Source organism: Aricia agestis, chromosome Z (assembly GCF_905147365.1).
Source record: "Aricia agestis chromosome Z, ilAriAges1.1, whole genome shotgun sequence".
NCBI lineage: Eukaryota > Metazoa > Arthropoda > Insecta > Lepidoptera > Lycaenidae > Aricia > Aricia agestis.
In genome coordinates this window covers 22621768-22646822 of record NC_056428.1, presented here as the reverse complement: position 1 = coordinate 22646822, position 25055 = coordinate 22621768, and the positions used below count along the sequence as shown (strand labels likewise).

The 25055-nt window shown below is 35.3% G+C and overlaps 1 protein-coding gene across 7 annotated transcripts in view; it reads right to left on the bottom strand.

Moving 5' to 3' along the window:
* The window catches only part of LOC121738605 (large proline-rich protein BAG6-like), a 50794-nt gene that overhangs the window by 21953 nt on the left and 3786 nt on the right, over window positions 1-25055 (bottom strand). For 6 of the 7 annotated variants that reach the window (XM_042130776.1, XM_042130770.1, XM_042130771.1 and 3 more), the window contains exons 2-10: window positions 24289-24406; window positions 18150-18316; window positions 17177-17305; window positions 12352-12405; window positions 11411-11457; window positions 10525-10663; window positions 9477-9653; window positions 6892-6994; window positions 2987-3289 (exon numbers count right to left, since the gene is read on the bottom strand). In XM_042130776.1, coding sequence (XP_041986710.1) covers window positions 2987-3289; window positions 6892-6994; window positions 9477-9653; window positions 10525-10663; window positions 11411-11457; window positions 12352-12405; window positions 17177-17305; window positions 18150-18316; window positions 24289-24406 — 1237 coding nt within the window. The remainder of the gene's footprint in view (window positions 1-2986; window positions 3290-6891; window positions 6995-9476; window positions 9654-10524; window positions 10664-11410; window positions 11458-12351; window positions 12406-17176; window positions 17306-18149; window positions 18317-24288; window positions 24407-25055) is intronic. The other variant, XM_042130774.1, reaches the window with a different exon arrangement.

The following is a 25055-nucleotide window of genomic DNA, read 5'->3' as shown; positions in this document are numbered from 1 at the left end:
ACCTTGACAACAATTATGGACTAAAATAATTATTACTTTACACAAGTTAGGAATCATTTGAACTTAAAGGCAGTAAATATTATTTCATTACTTTTTAAAGTTGTTTCGGCGGGGGTTTTTTTAAATTTCTTAATTTAATTTTATTTCATACTTTTTAAACTTGTGTTGGTTATAGTGCAGAATAATTCCTATCAACAGAATCATATTCTCATGATTACCATCTATCAATGTCCTTTTCGATGAGACCGTTAAAATGAGCCCAAACATGAAACCTCCACTTTGGGTTCATACGAAGCTCGGTTCCTACAGAATCCAGGTAATGCTGCAGCAGCAGCATGTAAATATTTACTGTTTATACGCAAGCGCTGTTTCACGCCGGTTTTCTGTGAGAACGTGGTATTTCTCCGGTCAAGCCGGCCCATTCGTGCCGAATCATGGCTCTATACGCTATAAATTATAATCATTAATCAGTTGTTTAACAACAGTTCTACTCAAAATGACTTGAGCATATCACGCTTTGTTTCGATTTTCGATTAAAAAAAATATACCTCTGAAAGATATTTGGTATCACATCACTAGTGGCGCGTGACGATAACGGAAGAAAGGATAAGCATTACTAATTTGTATTTGATAGAAAGGGATATGACTTATGTCAAATGCTTTCGTCATGGATTAAGACCAGTGTAATTTGAGCTCTGAATAAATTGATTCTTGACAGTAAAAAAAATATTTTGTATGAAACGCACGAGATGTACATGGGTCATGGATGTGGTCGATACTAAGACAGATTTCGCTATCATTATCTAAAGTAAGACCTATAAGTCTTACATATTGTCTGAAAGTATTCGCCTTGCATTAGGCGTCTAGAGGCTATGTGGTCGCTGAGGTTTTCTATACTTACAGTTGGTGTTTTAAAAAATCAAAATCAAAATTGCTTTATTTCTGAACAAATCTAAAATAAAATATATTTTCAGAATACATGGTGCCTACCACCGGCTCGGGTACTAAGCCGACGAGAAGAACCGGCGTAAGAAACTCGCACGGGGCCCACTTTTTACCAAAAAAAACTGAGAAAAAAAAATAATCTTTTAAAATAAAATTTACAATGCTGTAACTAAAAATTATACAATGTAAACATAGATAGACACATAATAATTGTAAGTCATGTAGAAGTAGCCTTGCAAGCAGTCATTCAGCATTCTACTCCCAAGATGTGCCATCGTTTATGAAATCATTGACCTTATAATAGGGTTTGGCACAAAACGTTCTTTGACTACTTTTTTAAATTTATTAATCGAAAGATTTTGAACGTTTTCTGGGACCATAATATGTTCCCATTTGAATATCAAGGAGTCACCTCGATTTCTCATGGTTTCCATCACCAGACCACCACTTTTGTGAACATGATACCTAATCATAACAATACAATGTACAACAAAAGAAAAAATTTGAAAATCGGTTCATAAACGGCGGAGTAATCGTTGAACATACATAAAAAATATATCCACAGCCGAACGTCTAGACTCCTCCTGTTTGGAAGTCGGTTAAAAATAATTGTAATAAAAAATAATATGATATTTTATGATATGTATTTAATTTAAGAATAAAATATAATATACTATGTGTGTTGTTTACTTTCAACGTTTACTTTCAATGTAAGAGCTGATTTACCAGATAGATTTTACCTTAGTAATAAATAAGTAACTTTATAATGTGTTATGTGTTTATTATTTACCCCTATAAGAACTTCATGTCATAACATATCCGACGATTGAAAAATCATTCCAAAAGAAAATGTGTATCTACTTTTCAATCGTCACCTTTTTTTGCCAATTAAAATTTATGATACCTAATTTGAAATACAAATCTGTCAAAGTTGCATATTATTTATTTCTTATAGAAACTCAGGTAAAATAACTCGAACGGACTATACTATCGATAGTAAAATATACATCACTAGCACACGCACACATTGACAGATCGAAAATGGTCACGCATTTTCGGGTTGTCAGGTGGTCTATACGACACTATAATTATATTAAGTCTATGGTGATTATAACTCGTATTAACGTAAAGAGGTGTTAAGTTTCGGCCAGACCTGCTCGTCAGTAACGCGGGACGGAAGCGTCTCCAACGCGAAACTGGTGTGCAAACCTGAGCGACTACGGTGCGAACCTTGCGAACTGTAGATTATTCCCGCTGTGCCGACGCGAACGTCCCACGTTATAGACGCTCCCGATTCGCTGTCGCTTTGGTCGCGTAGGTTTAGCTGAAGCCTTATAAGTTTGACGTGTCTATCAGTCTGTTGATGACATAGGCACCGTGGCATCGTTTTGGATTTTTAAATTGAAAACTACTTTAGCAGCGTTGAGCACTTTTGTAGGATGGGTAAAAACTGTGAAACTCGCGTCAGATTCTCGTGCTGATCGAAAAACCGTAAGACGGTTAGAGAGTAGTGTTGTAACATCGAAATCGATTAATCGAACAATCGATGTTTTTTTTCGATTGTCGATATTTTTTAATCGATTGCAAGGGTTTCGATTAATTAAAAATCGCTTTTTTTTTAAATCGATTTTCATAAAAAATCGGTTAAAAAAATATATGCACAACGTTAATAAACAAGTTTTTTACTTCTGCCGGCACTCCCGGAGTGCAACCCGTCTTTTTTTTTATCAAAAGTTTTCTAAACTGTAGTTTATCATCATCAACCCGCTTAGTACTGGAAAAGTTGGGTTTATCTACTTAATGAAATGCAAGCAACTATCATTGATTTGAACAACATTTTGCATCCTGTCATATATTAGAGTTTTGAATTGGGTATTATAAATTAATTTAAGATTATATTACATATAAATGCACCAATGACTGCAGTGTCGACTAATCAGAACGCAGTCCTAACTGCCCAGCATATCAAAATTTGCTTTCACACAAACCACAACCAGTATAATGGTTAGATGCTCGAAAGAAATCGAAATATTGCACTCACTCTGAGACCCAAATAGCGGTTGGACGTTGCCACCTTCAAGAATATGGGCCATCGGGTCAGTATTTTGCTGTTGCTGTTGTTGAGTCTGCTGCTGTTGCTGTTGTTGCTGCTGTTGCTGCTGTTGCTGCTGCTGTGGCTGCTGCGGCTGTTGTTGTGTCTGTTGCTGCTGTTGTTGATTTGGGCGGTTCTGGCCACGGAGATGGTTGATTATACCCGTTGGAGACACCTCTTCCAAGCTTAGGACTACCTCCAGGTTACCAATTCTCGCTATGTCGTTCAATCCACGCACTATGTTGTCAAGCTCTACAAGAACATTCCAATGATAAAAACATACATAACAAAGTTTAATGTGAGCCGGCCCCTAGAAGATCAATAATTGTATTGTGCAATATCACGCATCATTGTTATTGAACAGTTTATTTGACAATTAGATTGAAGGCGCGCGGTGTTCAAAATCACCCGTAGACGGGCATTTTCCAAAAAATGTGTACCCCTGGTTTTTACCTTGTCCCTGTAGCAGGCACAAAGGTTCGGCTGGTACGCTTTCAGTCACACACTTTGCGCCTGCTATTTTATAGTTTTTTGATCGTCGTTTATTTATACATCAATTAAATCGAGTCAAAAGAACGAATCGCCCTAGATAGATTCTTTGTCTTTAATTCAATTCAAAAATTATCTGAAATTTCCAAATAATTTGGACATAGTATGGAAAATTAGTTAAAAAAAGAGGTAAGTTTGGGATTTTTTTCTATCGAGTGAAGTTCATGATATTGTGTAATGGAATATAAATTCCACTGTGTTAGATCTTTAACTAACACATATTATATTGTTTTCAGAATTTAAATTACTATATTTTTGTGTCTATTGTCACTTTTAAATCTTAAAAATCGTCCGTTTTTGGGAATACAGGGCCTTAAGATGGCAATCGGAAAATGTTGGTAGACACTTATTATTGGCGTATAATAAATAAATAAAAACTAAAAAGTCTTTATTTCAAGAAATTAAAAATCCTGGATTTTATGTAATTATAAAAATTGGCGCTTTTATTAATGTCACTACCGGAAAAGTCAACAAAAAAAAATATAAATTTTAATATTAAGTGACTTTTGATTGATTGATTAAATACTGACAATGAACTTTAATTTCTTAGCTTTAGGGCGGATTCGACCATACTGGAGTAAAATTTTACTCGAGTATAACTGTCTCCTAATCTAAGAGTAAGCTGGTTTTGCGTTTTTCCAACTTCTAATCCAAGAATGAGGTAATTACACGGGAGTAAATATTTACACGGGCTATTTTGGTGGAGTAAATATTAAACTGAGAATAGTTGCACAACAGGGTTCAACTGTCACGGTCGGAGTCATTGTGAACTATAATTGACATTTTATTTCATACTCTTTGAGTAACTTGGTAAAATGCAAACGATAATACCCTAGAGTAAACTAAAGGAGTAAAATTATTCTCATGATAGTTATACTCGTGTAACTTCATGTTTGGTCGAATCGTGCCTTAGTCATTGCTGAGAAAAATCGATATCGCTACAGCCAAATTATAAAGACGTCGACTTTACTTAACAATAACAAATACACTATTTAAAATTTAAGTACCTAAAAGTTTAATTTTTTTTTAATAATTTTGATTTTATTTCCACTACTTTTCTATCAGTAAAGTTGAAAATCATTTTGTGTCATTGATATTTGCAGATTTATAATAACTAGACATCAGATTATATGCATTTGCATACTTGCATATGCAAATGCATATAATGTCACTTTTTAGGCGATAGTGCATATTTTGGCAATTTTTCGTTGATAGTGCATATTTCAGTAGTTTAACTTCCATGGGTATTAAGATTGCAATCGGAAAATGTTGGTAGAAAATTATTATTGGCGTATAATAAACAAATAAAAAGTCTTTATTTCAAGAAATTAAAAATCCTGGATTTTATGAAATTATAAAAATTGGCGCTTTTATTAATGTCACTACCGGAAAAGTCTTCAAAAAAATAATAAATTTTACTATTAAGTGACTTTTGATTGTGCATATTTCGACCATTTTTCGTGCATATTTTGCATGAATATTTCGGCACTTTAATAGTGCATATAATCCGATGTCATAAATAACTTAGGAATTCGTAGACATGTGAACACATCTTTATGATTATGAGATGTTCGTCCCTCTAATTAATTAAGTTAAATCTATGAAATCAAAGAATTTTTTACTTTTATAAGTAGTGCAACAATAAAAATGTTTAAATACAGGGTTTTTGTGTTATAAAAACTTCTTTAAATATGTTAAATATTACTTACTCATGTAAAAAAATGAAAAATAACCCACTAGTAGGTCACATAGTCACACTATGGATTAAAAATAATGCTATTCTTGTTGATCCTTGAAATTATCTATATTTTTTTAATAAACAATTAAATATGCATTTCACTAGATTAAATAAACGAAGAAATCCATTTATTGCTGTATTTTTTTGTATTAAAATATATTTTACAAGTAGTCAGTTACACAATGGAATCTGTTTCGTCGAAAATTCGATTTTGTTTCAATAATATCAGAATAATATAACGTTTTCAGCGTTCTTTTTAACTTATTCCATTAGTTCAATATTTTTCCTTGTATATGACATTCAAATAAAGGTAAATAAATGACCTTAAAAAATATAGACATATTTTTGCAAAGGTACACGTTTTTTTTGAAAATGCCCAGACGGTCAATAATAGGTGATATTGCGTAATAAAATTGGTCGTCTAGGGGCCCGCTTAGAGTTACATAACAAAACAGAATATATTTTAATAAAGAAATATACACAGAATAAAAACAGAATGATATTTTTTTTAAATTCATTTACAAAGTTAACAATATCGCTTGCAGCCCGTGATCGCAGTTAAGCATAATCATTAAATCTCTCTGAGTGCTGCAGTTAGGTATTATTATAGTCTTTCCATTTTTTATTCTATCCTAATTAATCCATGTCCACACTAAGGTTGGGTTGCACCAGAGGCGTAGTTAAGGTTATAGTTAAATATGGCGTCCTTTAACTTTTACCGGAGAAATTGACAGATGACAGGTGGTCCAACAAGGTTATTTAAATGAACGTGGACGCTGCGCTGCTGGTAAAGGAGAACTGTCAAAAATGGCGTTTTTGTATGATGACAGCGTTAGTTCCTTTTTTCGCCACGTGCATTTAAAACCTTGTCGAGCTCTATGGTTATGGTTAAATATGGCGTCTTGGTGGCCTCCATTTTTAACTTTAACCAAAGATTTGACATTTTGCGTTAAAGTTAAAGTTATATTAAAGTTACAATTATGGTTAAAGTTAGTTGGTGCAACCCAACCTAACACATTTTTTGTTTCCTGCGACCTGTGCAGTTTTATCGCATACTAGTTGATGCCCAAAACTCTGTTGCGCAAGAATTCATATATCGCGTAGGAACCGTACATTTTTCGGGATAAAACTCATCTTTCCTTTCCTGCGACTCAAAGTACATCCATACAAAATTTCATCTAAATCGGATAAGCGGTTTAAACCTGAAGAGGTTACAGACAGACAGACACACTTTCGCATTTATAATATTAATAATAACTCCCATACCGGTTTCGGTGACGGTGGGCCTGATTTCAATGCTGCTTTCATTGAAACTAGGCCAAGGTACGCAGGAGTAATTGTATAGTGCCCAGGTGTGTACGCAGTACACAAGAGCACTCTCTATTCCTTTACTCTCATAACCAAGTGGGACAAACTACCGACACGACTGGCGAGAGATCAGGCGCAGAACCGACCGAAGCATGGAACATCTTACTTGTCAGACAATAAGTTGAGAGAGTTTTAAGAAAGAAAAAAAACCACTAGACCACGGAGGCGTTTATAATATTAATAGTACGGATAGAATCACCTGGTGGTGGACTATCGCCATCGTTGCCCTCGCCTGTGCCCTGACCTGCAGGGTTTTCACCCTGAGTCGCCGCTCGGATAGACTCTAAGACGTTAAGATGAGTCTGAAAATAATTGTACAGGTTAATGATCAAAAATGTGTGTAAGTTGACTTCTCGCCGTGATATAATATTATGTACGAATAGTAACTCATTTTGTTTATACTTTAAACGGGACGATCTATTATCCATACTAATATTATAAATGCGAAAGTATCTCTGTCTGTCTGTCTGTCTGTCTGTCTGTCTCGCTTTCACGCCAAAACTACTGAACAGTTTGCAATGAAATTTTGTACACAGTTATTCTAGAGTCTGAGAAAGGACATAGGCTACATTTTGATGTGGGAAAATATCTTATTTCCATGAAAATATCGATGAAAATGAATTCGCATTGCGCGTGGCCAGCGCTCATCCCGGGGGTCCTGGGTTCGAGTCCCGCAGGCGGAACAAAAAGTTTTCAATGTTCCTGGGTCTTGGATGTGTATTAAAATAATATTTCAAAAATCATAAATGTATTAATTTATGTATAATATTATAAAAAATCCAGAAATATATGCAATGAACATTTTAGTTCTAATACGATTCAACAGATGGCGTTTTATTTTTTACTTTATTGTAACATAGAACTATTCATACTTATTAGTTAGTATGTTTTTGTTTATAGTTTTTAATACGTTAGAATATTATGTTTAATAATATAATCACTTGGTATAATAATAATCAATCTATCTTATCTTATAGAACTCCTACTGCATTTCTAATATATGTGACAAGTTGACAACAGAAGGCGCTCTAAAATAAAGGATTTCGAGTGTACCGTGTTGGCCTATATTCCATCCAGAAAATATATCAATGCAATCAACATTTTAATTCTAATATATGAAAACAGATGGCGTTTTATTTTTTACTTTATTATTGTAACAGAACTAATCGTACCTACTTTACTATATAATATTGTTTTTATTCATAACTAGCTGTTGCCCGCGACTTCGTCCGCGTGGACTTTAGTTTATAGCGCGCGGTGTAAACAAAATTTGTGTCAAATTTAAAAACTTTCTAAAACCCTGGTAAGTGGTACCTCTCTTAGGGCCGCGCTACACCGGAATGGCAGCGCTGAAAGTGCTCGCCTCGCCGCTGCCATTCCGGTGTAGCGCGGCCCTTAATTAATCAAAATACCCAAAAACAGCTGTGCACTGTGCACATAATCTATACTAATATTATAAATGCGAAAGTATCTCTGTCTGTCTGTCTGTCAGTCTCGCTTTCACGCCAAACGCCAAAACTACCGAACCGATTGTAATGAAATTTTGTATACAGATAGTCTAAAGCCTGAGAAAGGACATAGGCTACTTTTTTACTGGAAAAAAGGGTTGTAAAGGGGTGAAAATACGTAAATTTGTTCAAATTAAGTTAGTTCCAACAATTCATAATAGATGGCGCCGTGCGTCTTCTACATCGCGCTGACGCTTGCTCAAAAGTCTTCCTATAAGACGTGGTATGATCTTACATTTAAGTTTCGATTTTTTTCGATTGTTATATCTATTCTACGGTATTAAATAAGTCAGTACTTTATCTGTGCAGTGACGTAACCTGAAATCTATCAATGATAAATAGTTTATGGGTAAAGTTGTGTAATTGTAGGGCTAAATAAGCTTTAAAATTTGGCATAAAATATAAAGTTTAATATAAAAAAATGAAATACTTATTGTGTGCACACTGCACAGCTGTATTGATTTAAGGGGTACCAGGGTTTTTTTATAAAAGCTTTTGACACCAATTTTGTTGACATCGCGCGCTATAAACTGAAGTCCACGCGGACGAAGTCGCGGGCAACAGCTAGTGTTTAATAAATAATAATATACAGGAAACCTTAACATAATATTACTTATGTAAATTAAATTAAGAAATTTTAAAAAACCCCCGCCAAACATTTTTAAAAGTAATGAAATAATATTTACTGCCTGTAAGTTCAAATAATTCCTAACTTGTGTAAAGTAATATTTTAGTCCATAATTGTTGTCACGGTGTGTCGGGGGACCGCCAAGTAAGCTACAACCTAGAACCGTCAAGTCGCTGATTATCTCCATGAGCGCGGCGACCAAATCAAGAGATTCCGTAACGTTACTGTTTCAGAGCTGCTACTTTTATAGTCAACTGAAACACAGTATTATCACTTCGTTTTGTTACACCTATACGACGACTGATATCAATACAGTGGGCTTCGGCCTGAAATATGCAAGCTCGCTAGGTCGGAAGATCTTCCTTCGCGGCTTTGCTTGAGAGCATATACCCACAATAAACAAGTCCGGCAACGCACCTCCTAATATTGCGAGTGTCTATGGGACGGTATTGCTTTCCATCAGGTGACCCGTTTGTTCGTTTGCCCCCTTATTTTATTTAAAAAAAACAGGATGATTGCTTACGACAGCAACGCATATCGAGTGAAATAAAGATCTGTCGCAAGATAAAACATCATCTTTTTTTGTCCGTTCCTAGTACCTAACCATTCTGAAATGGTATTTTACTCAGAGCACAGTTGCAGCGTCACCTGGATCGGTACGGCGTGACGTTGCACCTGCTCGGATGTCAGCCTGCTGCCATCCTGCTGCAGGTGCAGCGTGATATCGCTGACCAGGTGGTAAGCATGAGCAAAGCCGTGGAACAGCTCCGCGGATAACTCCGCCTGACGCTGCCGCTGTCGCAGGTCGTCCTCTGTTAGCTGGATCTGGTGGAGAAACGTTCATTTTATAAGTCACACAGTTATCCATTATTAATCTACCGTCCTTACGAGTAATAAAATATAACTCCCGCACCGGTTTCGGTGGCCGTTCATTGAAACAATTGCCCAAGTGTGTGCACAGTACACAAGCGCACTCTCTTTTCTTTTTAATCTCGTGGGACGGAAGACCGACAATACAGGCGAGAGATCAAGCGCAGGACCGACTTTTACATGGCCATCTGACGCATGGATCATCTTACTTGTCAAATAATCAGGTGATCAGCAGTGCCGTAAATAGCCTTTTTTGCACCCTGTGCGAGCTTATAACTGCACCCATGTTTTTTAACTGGCTTCCAAAAAGGAGAAGGTAATATGTTCGGCTGTAGATTTTTTTTACTACATTGGAAAACATCTCTGGGGCGCAGCGGGAAATACTTATCGGGAGCAATTCGAAAGAATCTGCCTGGTCTGGCCATTCTTGCGCCCCCACAGAGTCTACGCCCTGTGTCTGGGCACCGGTGGCACCGCCCTATTTACGGCACTGGTTTCTAACGCGGGAACCGAACCCACGACCTCCGAGTCAAGCCACTGGAACACGGTGGCGTATAAATCGAATGCCTGGATGCGAACCAGTTTATCACAAACGAAACCGCACATTTTTCCGCTGCAAAAATAACTAAATGTCCCGTCCGGGATTTTAAAGTACCTATATATACCAAATTTATCAGCGGTTTAACCGGTACCATCTAAAATCAGCGGTTAAACCGTGAAGAGGTAACAGACATACAGAAAGGCAGACAGGCAGACAGAAAGCCTTTTATTTTTATTGACAGACATATTAGTTTTTGTAATATTACGCAATTATAACGAAACGTACCGATTCGTCTTCGGTATCCCGGAGAATTTCAATATAAGAATCCCTGTAGCGATAAAATGAGGACTCTAGATATCGCAGCTCCGCCAACATGTCGGCAAACTGAGAGGGCAACGTGTCCACCTCGCCCGCTTCGTTTTGCCTGCACACACAAATTGACATTACATTGTATATACAAGATGTTAGTGTAAACACCGTTATCCTTGAAACCATCAAATGAGCCCGTCAAAATGAACAACTTTTTCTATGACAACAATGCTGGGAACTAAAAAAAAACTATCTTCATACCCATACAAATCGCCGATCCGGACAATTTGTGTGGGTATGAAGACGGCAGTTTTTTTTAGTTTATTGAAAAAGTTGTTCATTTTGACGGGCTCATTTGATGGTTTTAAGGATAACGGTGTCTACACTAACATACTGTATTCTTCAAAAGATGAAAGAATACAAAAAATAACCTCCTCCTTTTTGGAAGTCGGTAATGAAAATCGTCTTTTCAGTTCATAAGTCAGTAACGTAAAAGAAAAACCAACGAAAAGTTATTTATAAAGGTGAGACCGCACTGCGCACTCTACGCTGACGCGAGCGAGGCAAACAATCACGACACAAAACGTCTTCGGTCTTTACGTTAAAGTTTAAACGTGATAAGCTGTTGATGTTGTCTGGTAGACACTGTTGTTAGCAATAACACCGCCTATCAGTATAGTTTTCCTGTATTTGTCTTAAGTTGTACAAACAAAGAATTTTCTATTCTATTCTAAAACGCCATTTCTATGAAACGTGACGTGTCGCGTCCTTTTTCAGCGTAGTGTCGCCTAGTGCCGTTCCGCCTTAAGTTTCAGATGGCTCCAATTTTTTAGGTTTGAATAAAAGAAAACCATAGCCTTACACTGTCCTCCGCGATTCGCGATCTGATTCGTCGCTCGATGAGTCACTCTGCAAACAAAATGGTATCATTAATACATGTTCTAAATGCATCAACGACAAACACATAAACATCACAATCACTATACATTATAATACATATATTTCTGGGCAAGAAAAAGGGTAAAAAAGTAAAGGACATAGTTTTACAAAAATTAAATGTTGTCTGATCGCCAAATTTATTACAATTCTTTAAACTGCTTTAAGAGACAAACATTTTAGAACTAGGTTTAGGAAACATACAGATATTTTTTCAATTTCGAAACTTACAAGTTAAGTACTAAATAAAATATGACATATCACATAATATAATATGATTTCGAACTTAAATATTTTTTGTTTCAGTTTTCGAATTAATATTCAATTTTTGTAGCACTATGTCTTTTATTATAAAATTTTCAAATATTTTGGATCGACCCTAGACTTATGTATACAAGGTGTAACAAAACTAAGTGATAATACTTTAGGGTGTGTATGTGTTCGTTGTATAGAATTTACTGAGAAAGTAGCAGCGCAAAAATTTGCTCCTTCAGTGCTACAACATTAGCAGTGAACTCTATACACTGCAGGGGTTCCCAAAGTGTGCGCCGCGCCCTGGTGCGCTATAGAAAGTAGGGCACAGTAGATCCTCCATGATTATTCGTATTGAATTATATTGAATCAGTAGATCCTCCATGATTATTCGAAACCACAAATATTATCATTTAAAGGTGCCTATTTACTTTGACTGCATCATCTTCGAAAAGCTACTACCAGGGTAGGACGCCGTGACTTTATACAAAATTTGTTACTGCGCCGTTGGCTGAAAAGATTGGGAACCCCTGCTATATAGGGAACACATACACACCCTAAAGTATTATCACTTAGTTTTGTGACACCCTGTATAAAATAATAAACTATACATACGTCTGAGTCGTCCACTACGAAAAATCGTGGATAATGATTAGCAGGATCTAGCGTCTGGAACAATATTATATTTCATTTAAACCATCCATAGAGTTCTGTCATGAAACTAGTTAAAAAAATCAAAAAGTTGGTTGTGTGGTAAGTGGTGATCGCCAAGGAAGATTTTCCGACCAAACAAAACTAGATAAAAAATAAATAAACTAGATACCGAAAACCCAAAGATATAGACCGAAAAATTCTAGATTTAATGACAGAACTGTATGTATTAGTACAGATTAATATATCTAAATTATTATGGATGGTGTTTTATCGTCCAGTTATTTATATATCTTTTATAAAATTTTCCCCTATTTTCCCTTAGCATTTTTTATTATAATACAGGATCCCAGAATTAAAAAAAATATCACAATAAATCAAAGCTGGTTAGGGTTCTGTAGTCAACAAAATTTTGTTGATTACAGAACCTTAAAACGAAACCCTAACGAGCTGATTTTTTGTATATCGATAGGTTAATAGTTATAGTATAATTTAAGAGAAATTATTTCCTACAAATATAACAATCCACATTTTAGGACCATCAAATTGAAATATCCTTTTTATCTCTGTTAGCTACCACTTTCGAGAATTTTCGCAGAGGAAAAATTTTGCTGATAGTAAACAAAAAAAAATGTTCTAGAGAACCCGGCCTATTAGTACACAATAATTGTTTGAAAATTACTGTATAGTTAGTTTTTCTAATAAAACATTTGTGGTCGTATGGAGCCACAGCTAACTTAATTTTAACTGTCAATATTATTATCTTAAACTTATTACTAATGGTTACGTAAATTATCTATTATTATCTGTACTTAACACGCAGTTAAGTAGGCATTTTACTCTAAATAAACTGTGATATGAAAGTATATATTTATGAACTTAGTAGCTACCATCTTTTTCCCGTAACTATTATTTCCTTATTGAAATAATTTAACAAATAGTTACATGAACATTGAAAGTAGTGTTTCTTTAATAAATGACACAACCAAGTCTTACCTGTATATCCTTAGAATGCTAGTCTAATTTTGTACAATATGATTTTATAATACATCAATGCCACAATCAGATAAAAGAAAATGACTAACAAAAACTGCTTTGAAAGGATAAATGTGATATAGGATTTATTGGATACCATGTCTAGTCTAGTAGATGTTTCGCGCGGTTTCACCCGCGTAATTAAGGAATTTCACGGAAACCGTAAATTTTTTGCAAAAATAGCCTATGTCCCTTCACGTAGTCGTGGTATATTCTTCATGTGTGCCAAAAAACATTAAAATTGCTCCAGTAGTTCTTAAGATAATAAGCATTTCATATAATTTATCCCCTTCTTTCCACGTTTTCCTTTGTTTCTTCGCTCCAATTGATCTTAACTTAATAATATGTAGCCTAATAGCCTTCCTCGATAAATGAGCTATCTAACATTAAAAGAATTTTTCAAATCGGAACAGTAGTTCCTGAGATTAGCGCGTTCAAACAAACAAACTCTTCAGCTTTATAATATTAAAGTATAGATAGACCAGCTACAGTCAAACTGCGGCCCGCGGGCCGCTTGAAATTTACGCCCACCGGCAATATAGTGCAGTATTCGTAAAAGTTTTTCCACTTTTAAATTGCTAATTTTGAAGAACTTTATTTTTTTAAATTAAAAAATTTTGTATGCGGCCACCAAGAACAAATCGTGTAAATTGTGGCCAGTATAAAAAAAGGTTGAGTACCACTGCTATAAACTATACATAGTAATAGGCTAAATCTATAGACAGAGTGATAGGGGTGTACTCTTTACCAATAAAAGTATTTTATAGCAAATAACTATAAAATGTCTGCTTTTCTTTATCTGATAGATGAAGACAACAAACATTGTATATCACGCTACATGAATTTTATTACACATTAGTAAGGAGGTGTATGTTTACATGTATACAGGTAACAGGGCATAGGATTATTAGTAAAAAACAAAGATACTTCATAAAGATACTTGACAACTATTGAGATAATGTTGTATATTATAACATTCTCTCTTTTTTGCAACAACTTTGTTTACAGTACAAAGTGAAAAAGTGTGTTTACATGATTCAAGTCAAGCCAATGTTTACAAGTAAAGATCGTTTGAAATACGAAACCTTTAAGGGGTCCCCGGCTAAAAGGATAAAAACGGGACCCCATTACTAAGACTTCGCTGTCTGTTTGACTGTCCGTCCGACTGACAGACGTCAGTCACCAGGCCGTATCTTAAAAACCGCTATAGCTAGACAGTTGAAATTTTCACAAATTATGTATTCTGTTGTCGCTTTAACAACAAATACTTACTAAAAATAAAATAAATATTTAAGGGCTCCCACAAATTAGTCTCAAATGTTTTACCCTCCATATCATTTATGACAACAGGTAGGCACTTGAAATATTCACAAAAATCTGTTGTATTTTTAGTTTAAGCAGTTAAAGTTACAGTTTTAAAATGTAATGTTATGGGGTCGCAGAAGCCTGAAATAAATGATTTTATTTTATTTTTATTTTATTTAAAATATAATATGGCTTCCATACAGGAAATCTTCACGGTACTGAACATGCCTTCGTGCGTATCATTCTCACTTGGCCGGTTTTTAAATACATAACCTGGTGGCGTACCGTGAGCACTTATAGCAGTATTACTTTATTGTTACTTTTGAATTTCGTATAAACAAACATGATGTATATTTAATATATTTAATATTTATATAAAAAACTATGTTTTATGTTTGTGCTAAATCTGAAAATAATATTAATAGAACAGCGGGGCTAAAATGGTCATATTTAGCAATTCCTCTCAATCTGAAAATTCAGCGAATGATTGTCAAAACTGTCAAACTGACAAATGTCAAATTAGTACGAATCACTATATATGAATTGCAAGCAGACTTGCATTTCTCGATTTTAAAAGAATGAATCATAACATGAAGTGATTCGTCAAAACGACCATTTTAGCCCCGCAGGACTATCCAACACATAAAGAATTTTTCAATACGAACCAGTAGATCCACAAATTCTTTAGCTTTATAATATAAGTATAGATACGATTTTCCCAAACATTAAACCCGCTTTATAAGGAATGGTAATCGATAAATCATACAAAAAAAAAAGTGTAATGATATTTTTGTAGAGAATTTTATGATCTAAAATCTTTTCTTACCTATTTTTATAATAAAGCTAGCTGTCCCGGCAAACGTTTCTTTGCTATATAAAGTACTAGCTGTTCCCGCGACTTCGTCCATGTGGACGTTTTAAATAGCGCGCGGTATCAACAAAATTGTTGTCAAATTTAAAAGCTTTTTAAAACCCTAGTACCCTTTAAATCAAAATACCCAAAAACAGCTGTGCAGTGTGCACATAATATTTCATTATTTTAATTATTAAACTTTATTTATGCCAAATTTTAAAACTTATTTAGCCCGTATTATTTTATTGAAGTGACTAAATAAGTATGTCACCATGGCAGCGTCCATCGCTATCCCGTCGCACAAACAATGGTCGCCGTCAGTCTCGAGTTGTAATAATTAACTATTATTATTTATTCAACAAATGCACTTATCAATATAAAAAGTACCCAATAGCCGATTCTCAGACCCACTGAATATGCATATAAAATTTGGTTAAAATCAGTAAAGCCGTTTCGGAGGAGGACGCTATCTAACATTGTGATTTGTGACACGAGAATCTATATATTAATACGTGAGCCAAAATCTTTGTATCCCTTTTGACGAAAAATGGGGAAACGTAGGTGAATGAAATTTTGCACAGTTATAGTTTATATGGTGAAGGAGTGCATCGAGCTAATATTATTTTGAAATTATGTTTTTATCATAAATTTTTTAACAAATAAAACATTACACACACTACAACACACACACTAGGTAAAATGACAGATTTTTGAGTGACAATTTTAAAAAATTAAACTCTTTTATTTATGTTTGAAGTCTGTTGACAAGGTGACAAATTGAAAATGGATTATAGTTTTTTTTATTGAATCTGAGATACTATTAGACAATGCTTACACGGCCAGTCCCAGATCAGTTAACAGTTGAGTCCCAGAGACAAGAGTAGAAAAAATAATATGATAAAGTCAATATTTTTTTACAAAATATAGGTAGTAGTCCTAGAATGTCGTTGAAGCTAAGGTCGAATTTCGACCATTGGGCGATCTCTAGTTTTATATATAAGAAGATGTACCGTTTGATAGAAAAACGGAAAAAAACCCATTTTCAACCTTCAAACACTTTATGTTTAGCACAATGAGGATCGGCGGGGGATGTGAAAATATCCATAGTTCAATAATATCCGTGCTAATATTATTACTGTCTGTCTGTCTGGCGCTGGTTATGGATATTTTATAAATAATAATGATAAACACGTTATGCAGTGATTTAGTAAAAGAAAAAATATTTTGTAGTACGCGTGGTAATTCAAATATAATCTTCCATACCTATGGACGATTAATCAATCAAGAACAAATCAAGAAAAACGAATAGTATATCAGCCACGACACGAATTTCGCGTTATGGTCATTTTGTGATTGCCAGAACGCGTCGTGGCTGTTTCACTGTGACCACAACGCGTTGTGAGCCATTTTTTCGCTCATTGAGCCATTTCGGTCTTTGAGCGTAACATATATATATAACGTCTCTACCAATCTTCAGCTCTCTGCGAATTATTCCTAGGTTACGATTTATTTGCGTCCAATTAGACCGGGCTATAAAGTAATACTGCTTTAAGAACTCACGGTAGGGGGCTGCTCTCAGTTATTTTAAGCACTTACCCCAAACTCGGATCCATTGATGTTACGGATCAGATTCTTGATGTCTTTGAGGATTCTGCGTAAGTAGACCATACGCGATGTTGTTGATGACAGAGACGGTTGTTCGTTCATCTCTGTTGTGGCCCACGACTGAAAAATTATAACATATTAATATTAGTAGTGTCAATATTTCGGCCTGGGCATGATGAATTATACTGATCAATTGCAGGTACAATGTGATAGATTTCGAAACGAATGCTGGGCGTCTCAAGGATGCAGTTAAAAACTGTCTGTTTTTACACAAGACAGTCTATTTTTAACAGAGTCTTAAAAATCGTGTGCTGAGTTTGCTTTATAATAATCAGAGAAGAATGTTCTCATAATTTATCAAATTATAACAAGAAACTGGCAAATAAGCAATATGATGGCCGGATGGATAGTACACTTTTTCACATTCACTTGTAACATCATATTCACTAGCAATTCTGATGGCCAACATTTTTTCTTAAGAAATCCTATTGCTCTTTCCGCTGGGAATCGGACTTCTCCCGTGAGTTCTACCAGCAGACTCCGTATGGTGCAGTCTAGTATTTATAGTGATGTGTGCGGTTGGCGAGCCCCGACTACTCACCAGCAGACTCCTTATGTTTCCGTCTGGTATGGTGTGTACGGTTGGCGAGACCTGACTACTCAGCAGACTCCGCATGATGTCGTTGGGATGGCGAGCCCTAACTACTCACCAGCAAACTCCTTATGTTTCCGTCGGGTTGGCAAGCCCTTACTAGTTACTACTTACCAGCAGGCTCCTTATGTTTCCGTCTGGTATAGTGATGTGTGCGGTTGGCGAGCCCTGACTACTCACCAGCAGACTCCATATGTTTCCATCTGGTATTGTGATGTGAGCGGTTGGCGAGCCCTGAGCACTCACCAGCAAGCTCCTTATGTTTTCGTCCGGTATAGTGATGTGTGCGGTTGGCGAGCCCTGACTACTCACCAGCAGACTCCTGATGTTTCCGTCTGGTATAGTGATGTGTGCGGTGCGGGCGCGCGGCGGTCTGGCTGTTGGCGAGCCCTGGCTGGAACTGCCTGCGCTGCTCGCTCCCGGCCCGTCCACTCCTGGCGGCGGCCGCTGCACCATGTGCACGACTTTGCCGTGGACATCTAGGAAACAGATTGAAACTAGACGTTAGGTGATGATTCATTGGCCAGCAAAACCGCTGGCTCGGAATTCGCGCGGGTCTAAGCCGAGGGAGCACTTAGTCTGAGAACTCATGTTCTCCATTTGCGCTACAATGGTCTTTATGACAACGATATCAAAATACTTAGATACGACGTATTATACGTTCTAATTCTATGCTTTATGATACCAAGACAACTTAATTGGTTTCATAAACATTTAGACCCAGTTTCATCAAGCAATGTTAAATAAATGGCTTGTTAAATCAGTTAATGGCCTGTTAAAGCTATCGAGCGTTCCACCATGCCCTAATGTCATGTTAAATCACCTAACACAGTGTTAAATTTAATTCCTGCTATGGAGGTCCGTTAAATATATAACAGGCTGTTATATGAGTCAAAATAACAACTTTCAAAGACAATAATATGCAATATCAATAAAAGAATCTGTTTTGACTTTTGAGACTTTCCGCCATGTTTCCGCTACGTCCTTAATATTAATTATTTTCATAGTTATGAATAATTATTTATTTTCACTTTGCCAAAAATTCAGCCTTCGGATTTTCCTTGACATTGCAAATATACTAACTTGTATCAAAATTACCAAACCGAAATATGTAAATAAAAGTTTGTATTATGATTCATGTTTTCAGCTTTGACAGATAATAATTATTATTAACCTGGTAAATTAAGAACTATTATAGCGTAACAAATGTATGCGATCAGTGATATTTTAATTTGGTCGCATTATCTACTATTATACTACTATGGAAGAAAGTGACACATTGCAGCAAACATGTCGTATTAATCTTGTACATTGCAATTTCGTCGCCTTATAACAAGAATGAACGAATTGATAGTTGTTCACTCGTTGTTCACTTGACATTGCATATTCTAATCCGCTGTTAAATTTTTACTGTGGGACATAAGTATTTTAACAGTCTGTTTAATTTTCCAAGGTCCGTTAAGTAATGCCTTGTTAGGATTTAACAAACAGAGGTTGGTGAAATTGTGTCTTAGAATATTAAGCACATTTATGTGTTAAGAAATTAAAAAAAATGTTTAAGCAGTGAGCGAGCTGATGATGAATTATGGCTATGAACACTCTCTGTTATGTCAGCTTTCAAACTCGGACTAAACTCAAAAACTAAAAATACTCAATTATATTTTAAATAAGTACTAATTTAATAATTAACTAATAATTAAATTTAAATAAAATAAATAATTAAGCCCTCCTTAATATACCATACAAAAAACACATTTTTTACCTAATTTTGTTCTATAATGGTACGGAACTCTCGAGTCCAACTCGCACTTGGCCGATTATTTTATTAATTATTCAAGTTGTAATACACTTGAGGATTATATGAATATTTCAAATGCATACATATTGCCATTATTGACTACGGGTAAAAAATGACAAAATAATCGGCCAAGTGCGAGTTGGACTCGCGCACGAAGGGTTCCGTACCATTATAGAGCAAAAATAGTAAAATGGAAAAGTAAATGTATTGTTTAATAATTTATTTTATTTAAATTTTATTATTAATTATTAAATGAATATTTTGTGTACAATTCAAGTGCCTACCGGTTGTCATCATTGATACCGAGTAAAAAATTATTGAAAAATCGTGTTTGTTGTATGGCAGCCCCCCCCCCTTAAATATTTAATTTAAGGAAACAAAACTCGGCTACTGGCTACTTTATATATTGACTAGCGACCCGCCCCGGCTTCGCACGGGTATAAAATAAATTTATATTCATTACTATTTACTACCCGTGGCCCGCATTGGTCGGTACTGCCGCAAAAGCTACTTTAACGTCCCGCAATTTTTAAATCTGTATTATCTTCGAAAATATTCATTTAAAATTTAAATCGTAATAAATAAGCTGTAAAGGGCCATAATCAATAATGTATTTAAAGTATTTAATTGAATAAGGATTATTGCCGTATTGGTTAAAATCGCTTCGAAAATTAGCCATTTGAAGTTAAAAGTAAATGACAAAAAAATATGTTAGTGTGGGATATATCCATAAGAGATATACTTATACGTGGGAGAGCCATGCTTCGGCACGAATGGACCAGCTCAACCGGAGAAATACCACATTCTCACAGAAAACCGGCGTGAAACAGCGCTTACGCTGTGTTTCGCCGAGTGAGTTTACCGGAGGCCCAATCCCCTACCCTATTCCCTTCCCTACCCTCCCCTATTCCCTTCCCTTCCCTTCGCTTCCCTTCCCTTCCCATCCCTGCCCTCCCCTATTACCCTATTCCCTCTTAAAAGGCCGGTAACGCACCTACAGCTCTTCTGATGCTGCGAGTGTCCATGGGCGACGGAAGTTGCTTTCCATCAGATGACCCGTTTTCTCGTTTACCCCCTTATTTCATTAAAAAAATATATATATATACCATCGCGGAGTTTTCTGTAGACCTTTTCATTTTTCAATGTGTACAATGCGCACCCCTGCATTGGTACTTGTACTAAATATCTATTCTGTGGCATTGGTAGCGCCCACTTCGAAAGGGACGTAAATCGCAATATTTTAATTTCGCCATAACTTCTAAACCAAACGTCCAATTTTAATCATTCAAAGAGTAAATGTAATCTACATAAACTGTACTAAGTAATGAAATTTATTTTGATAAGGATTATTAGCATGAATAAAATAAATGCGTTTAAATGTAATCCAAAAAAAATCAAGATTTTAAAATAAAAAAATGGTTTTTGTGTCTCACTTGACATAGATAGGTATATTGTGTCGCGGACATTTTTGTAGATATTTATAAGATCTACATTTACTTAGAACATTGTATAGTTCTATCTTTTATAGTTTAGGCAGCGTACGCAAAATAAGTAAATTTTCTGGTTGTTTCCGAAAAACTGAAATATCTTACGGAACCCCATATTCTCCAAAATAAAAAGTAGCCTATGTTACTCGTAAATAATGTAGCTTTCGAATGGTGAAAGAATTTTTAAAATCGGCCCAGTAGTTTTTGAGCCTATTCATTACAATTAAACAAACAAACAAACAAAGTTTACATCTTTATAATATTAGTATAGATAAGTACATTCGTTAAATAAATTATAGGAAATTATTACAACTCGAGACTGACGGCGACCATTGTTTGTGCGACGGGATAGCGATGGACATTGCCATGGTGACATACTTATTTAGTCACTTCAATAAAATAATATGGGCGAAATTATAATTTTAAATATTATGGCAAAACAACGTTTGCCGGGACAGCTAGTAATGATATAAAAACGACATTTCTTAGGCCGCGTCCCCATCAAACACGATGCACGGTGCCGCGAACGGAGCACCACGCGCGCCTTTTTATGGTGAAACTTCCGAACAAAAAAAATTGCTTTCCAAACTTAAACGAGGCATATGAAAATACGCCCGCAATTCCGTTGCACCCATTCGTTTACCGTGTGGGAAACATAATTTTTTCCGGGATAAAAATTTTCCTATGTCCTTTCCCGGGACGTAGAGTGTGACCAAACCAAACAGCAGAATCTGTTCACCAAGCATCTCCACAGGATTAACAGGTTTTCTGAACACATTTTGTTTGTGTAAGCTAGGTGATAAAGGTTGGTAAGTAGTACTTCAAAAGTTGGTATGGTCATGCTAATATATTCGAAAAATTTCTCATTCTCACATTATTTTAGCGCAACATATTTTCTTTTAAAATTATCTCCTTCTGCCTGCCTAGTATACGCCGACGAGATATCTCACTCTCGAGATAATTAAATACTACTCGTCTCATAATGTCAAAATCTCGACATAATTTCGACGAAACTCTATAAAAATGTGTTATTTCGATGATAGATCTACGCGAGAAAAAATGTTTGTCATGCTAGGGTCAATAGAGATGAAGAGACAAACCATCAAACATCCAGAAAACATGTAGAGTGAGATATCTCGTTGGCGTATGCTAGGCGGGCTGGAGTCATTGTATAAATATTAAATATACGGATTTTCCACAAAATGTTTCTGTTTCTTTTTCATTCGTTGTCTAATTAACAACAGAATATTTTTCACGATTCATAACCAAACAAGCACGTTCGATTCGATTCTGAAATAACATAACCGAAAAAGCTAATATACTTAGGGCCTGTTTCACCACTTTCTGATAAAGTGCCCAATAGGCTATTCACAACTTTTTTGACAGATTCTCCATACTTGATCTGTCAAGTTAATTGGTGGGTAGCCCTATCAGTAAGTGGTGAAACAGGCACTTAATAATATATAATCTTCCATATAAATAAAAATTAATTTTAAATTTTCTTACTCTCGCTAAAATATAAGGAGGGAAGTGCAACGAAGTTCCCCGGATCATATAGTAATTTAATAATTAATATTATTAGAAATAAATAAAAAAAATAAAAAATGCTTTATTGCTGACAAAATTTGTTTTTAGAAGGTTTAATATTATTAGAAATAAATTAAAAAATATATATGCTTTATAGCTGACGAAATTTGTTTTTAGAAGGTCTACATGGTGCCTACCACCGGTTCGGGAACTAATCCGGCGGCGAGAAGAACTGGCATAAGAAACTCGCACGGGGATGTCATAACATAATTATTAATTACATAACTCATAACTGTCATAGCAGAATTCAACAGGTGCGTCACATCTTTATTCAGCATTGTTATGTATTGATTTACCCCGGTCACGTGATAAGCTGATAACGCGCATGTACGCTTCCCAGCTAAGACCTAGCCTAGACAAATCTGCGCGGAAACCATAATTACATAACTATCATAACAGAATTCAACAGGTGCGTCACACCTTTATTTAGCATTGTTATGTATTGATTTACCCCGGTCATGTGATAAGCAGATAACGCGCATGTACGCTTCCCAGCTAAGACCTAGCCTAGACCAATCTGCGCGGAAACCATAATTACATAACTATCATAACAGAATTCAACAGGTGCGTCACACCTTTATTTAGCATTGTTATGTATTGATTTACCCCGGTCACGTGATAAGCTGATAACGCGCATGTACGCTTCCCAGCTAAGACCTAGCCTAGACCAATCTGCGCGGAAACCTGTGACCTATGTCCCAGTATCGATTGGACGCCACACCCTATTTATATAGAAATCAATACTGCATTTTAAACGCGTTTAAATCGCCGGGGAAATATGGACGTAGGCAGAAATGACCTACATTCTGAGAACAAAGCTTTTCTTTAAATGATACGAAAAAAAAAAGGCAACTAGGTTGAAAGTCTAATTGCTTTTCTCCCAATTAAATTATGAAATTTTCTTGAAAGCATACTATAATAAACGTTTATGAAAATACATACTAATAATCCTTACTAATATTAAAAGTGCGATAGTATGTCTGTCTCCCTATTTAATCTCTTCCCGCTGAACCGATTTAGATGAAATTTGGTATTAATAAAGGAAAGTAGTTTTGTTGCAAAAAAGTACGGAACCCGCGGGGGTAAGCGAATTTTGGCAAATTGGCACAACGGAGTTGCAGGCCACATCTAGTAAATATAATAAGACAGGATTCACTTGTTTGAACCATAACTATACCAACTTTCAACCACTAACAAACATTTTTTTATTCATTCTACATCTAAAATGTTAATGACTACAATTACAAATTGGTAAAAATTAATTTAATTCAAAAGAGTTTCAATCATCTTTAAATATGTACTAGCTGTGCCCCACTGTGTTACCCGCTGTTTTTAGTGAAAGTAAATTGTGCATTAACTCTCTTGTAGTTGTTGGCTATGTATTTTTTTTGTAGGGGTGATATTTTTATAATAGCATTTTAACTGCCCTTGGTGTTTCCCTCCTCTTCGGTGAGGTTTAAGACTAAGTGATTTACTTTGAAATTCTTTCATGTTTTTATCAAATCCCCCTGTCAAGCCTCACGTGATTAATGGACTATCTCTTGAGAGGGCGAAAATATACTAAGTTAACAACACTCACCGTAATCAGCAAGTTTCTTGTCATCTTGGAGTACTCGTCCGCAGAATATGAGACGTTGCATATACGCCGGCACTCCCAACTGGTCAGTCACTTTTTCTTTCAGCTGTTGGACTGTTATCTGAAATTGTTGACATTATACTTTAACATTTTAAAATGCCTAATTTTTTTTAAAGAACAGCCAACCAAATAACTCTCATAAACAGTATTTGCCAATTACATTTTAAAAAGAAAAGGATGTATTATAAAATTCTCTATTATCTTACAAATTCTTTTTGTTGTTAAAGACTATTCAGAATAAGAATGTTTATTTGCATAAACACATTAACAATAAGATGGTACAATGTGAAATAGCACTCATGCTTCGTCGGATACATCTCAATGTGCAAATATTTTGAAAACAAAACTTAAATTTAATTTTGTTCATTCTCTACATACAATGTTTTCAAGTTGATTACAATATTGGTTAGTAAGAAATAAGAATAATAATAATAAATTGTGCGTTAAATAAATTAAGTAATTACTTAACAATTTTTTAGACAACAAAATTTCTGCTCAGCCGGATTTCAAACTTAGCTTTTTGCTAGGGCTCCTAAACATTTAAATAAACAGATAAATGATGTACGTTTTACATGTCTGATGATACGGCAACTTTGCTGATAGTAAATTCTTAAATACTAATTATTGTAAGTCATGATGTAGCAGTGAATACTTATTATGATCACATTACTTGTTGCCTAGATAACATCATACATTTAACACAAAATAGA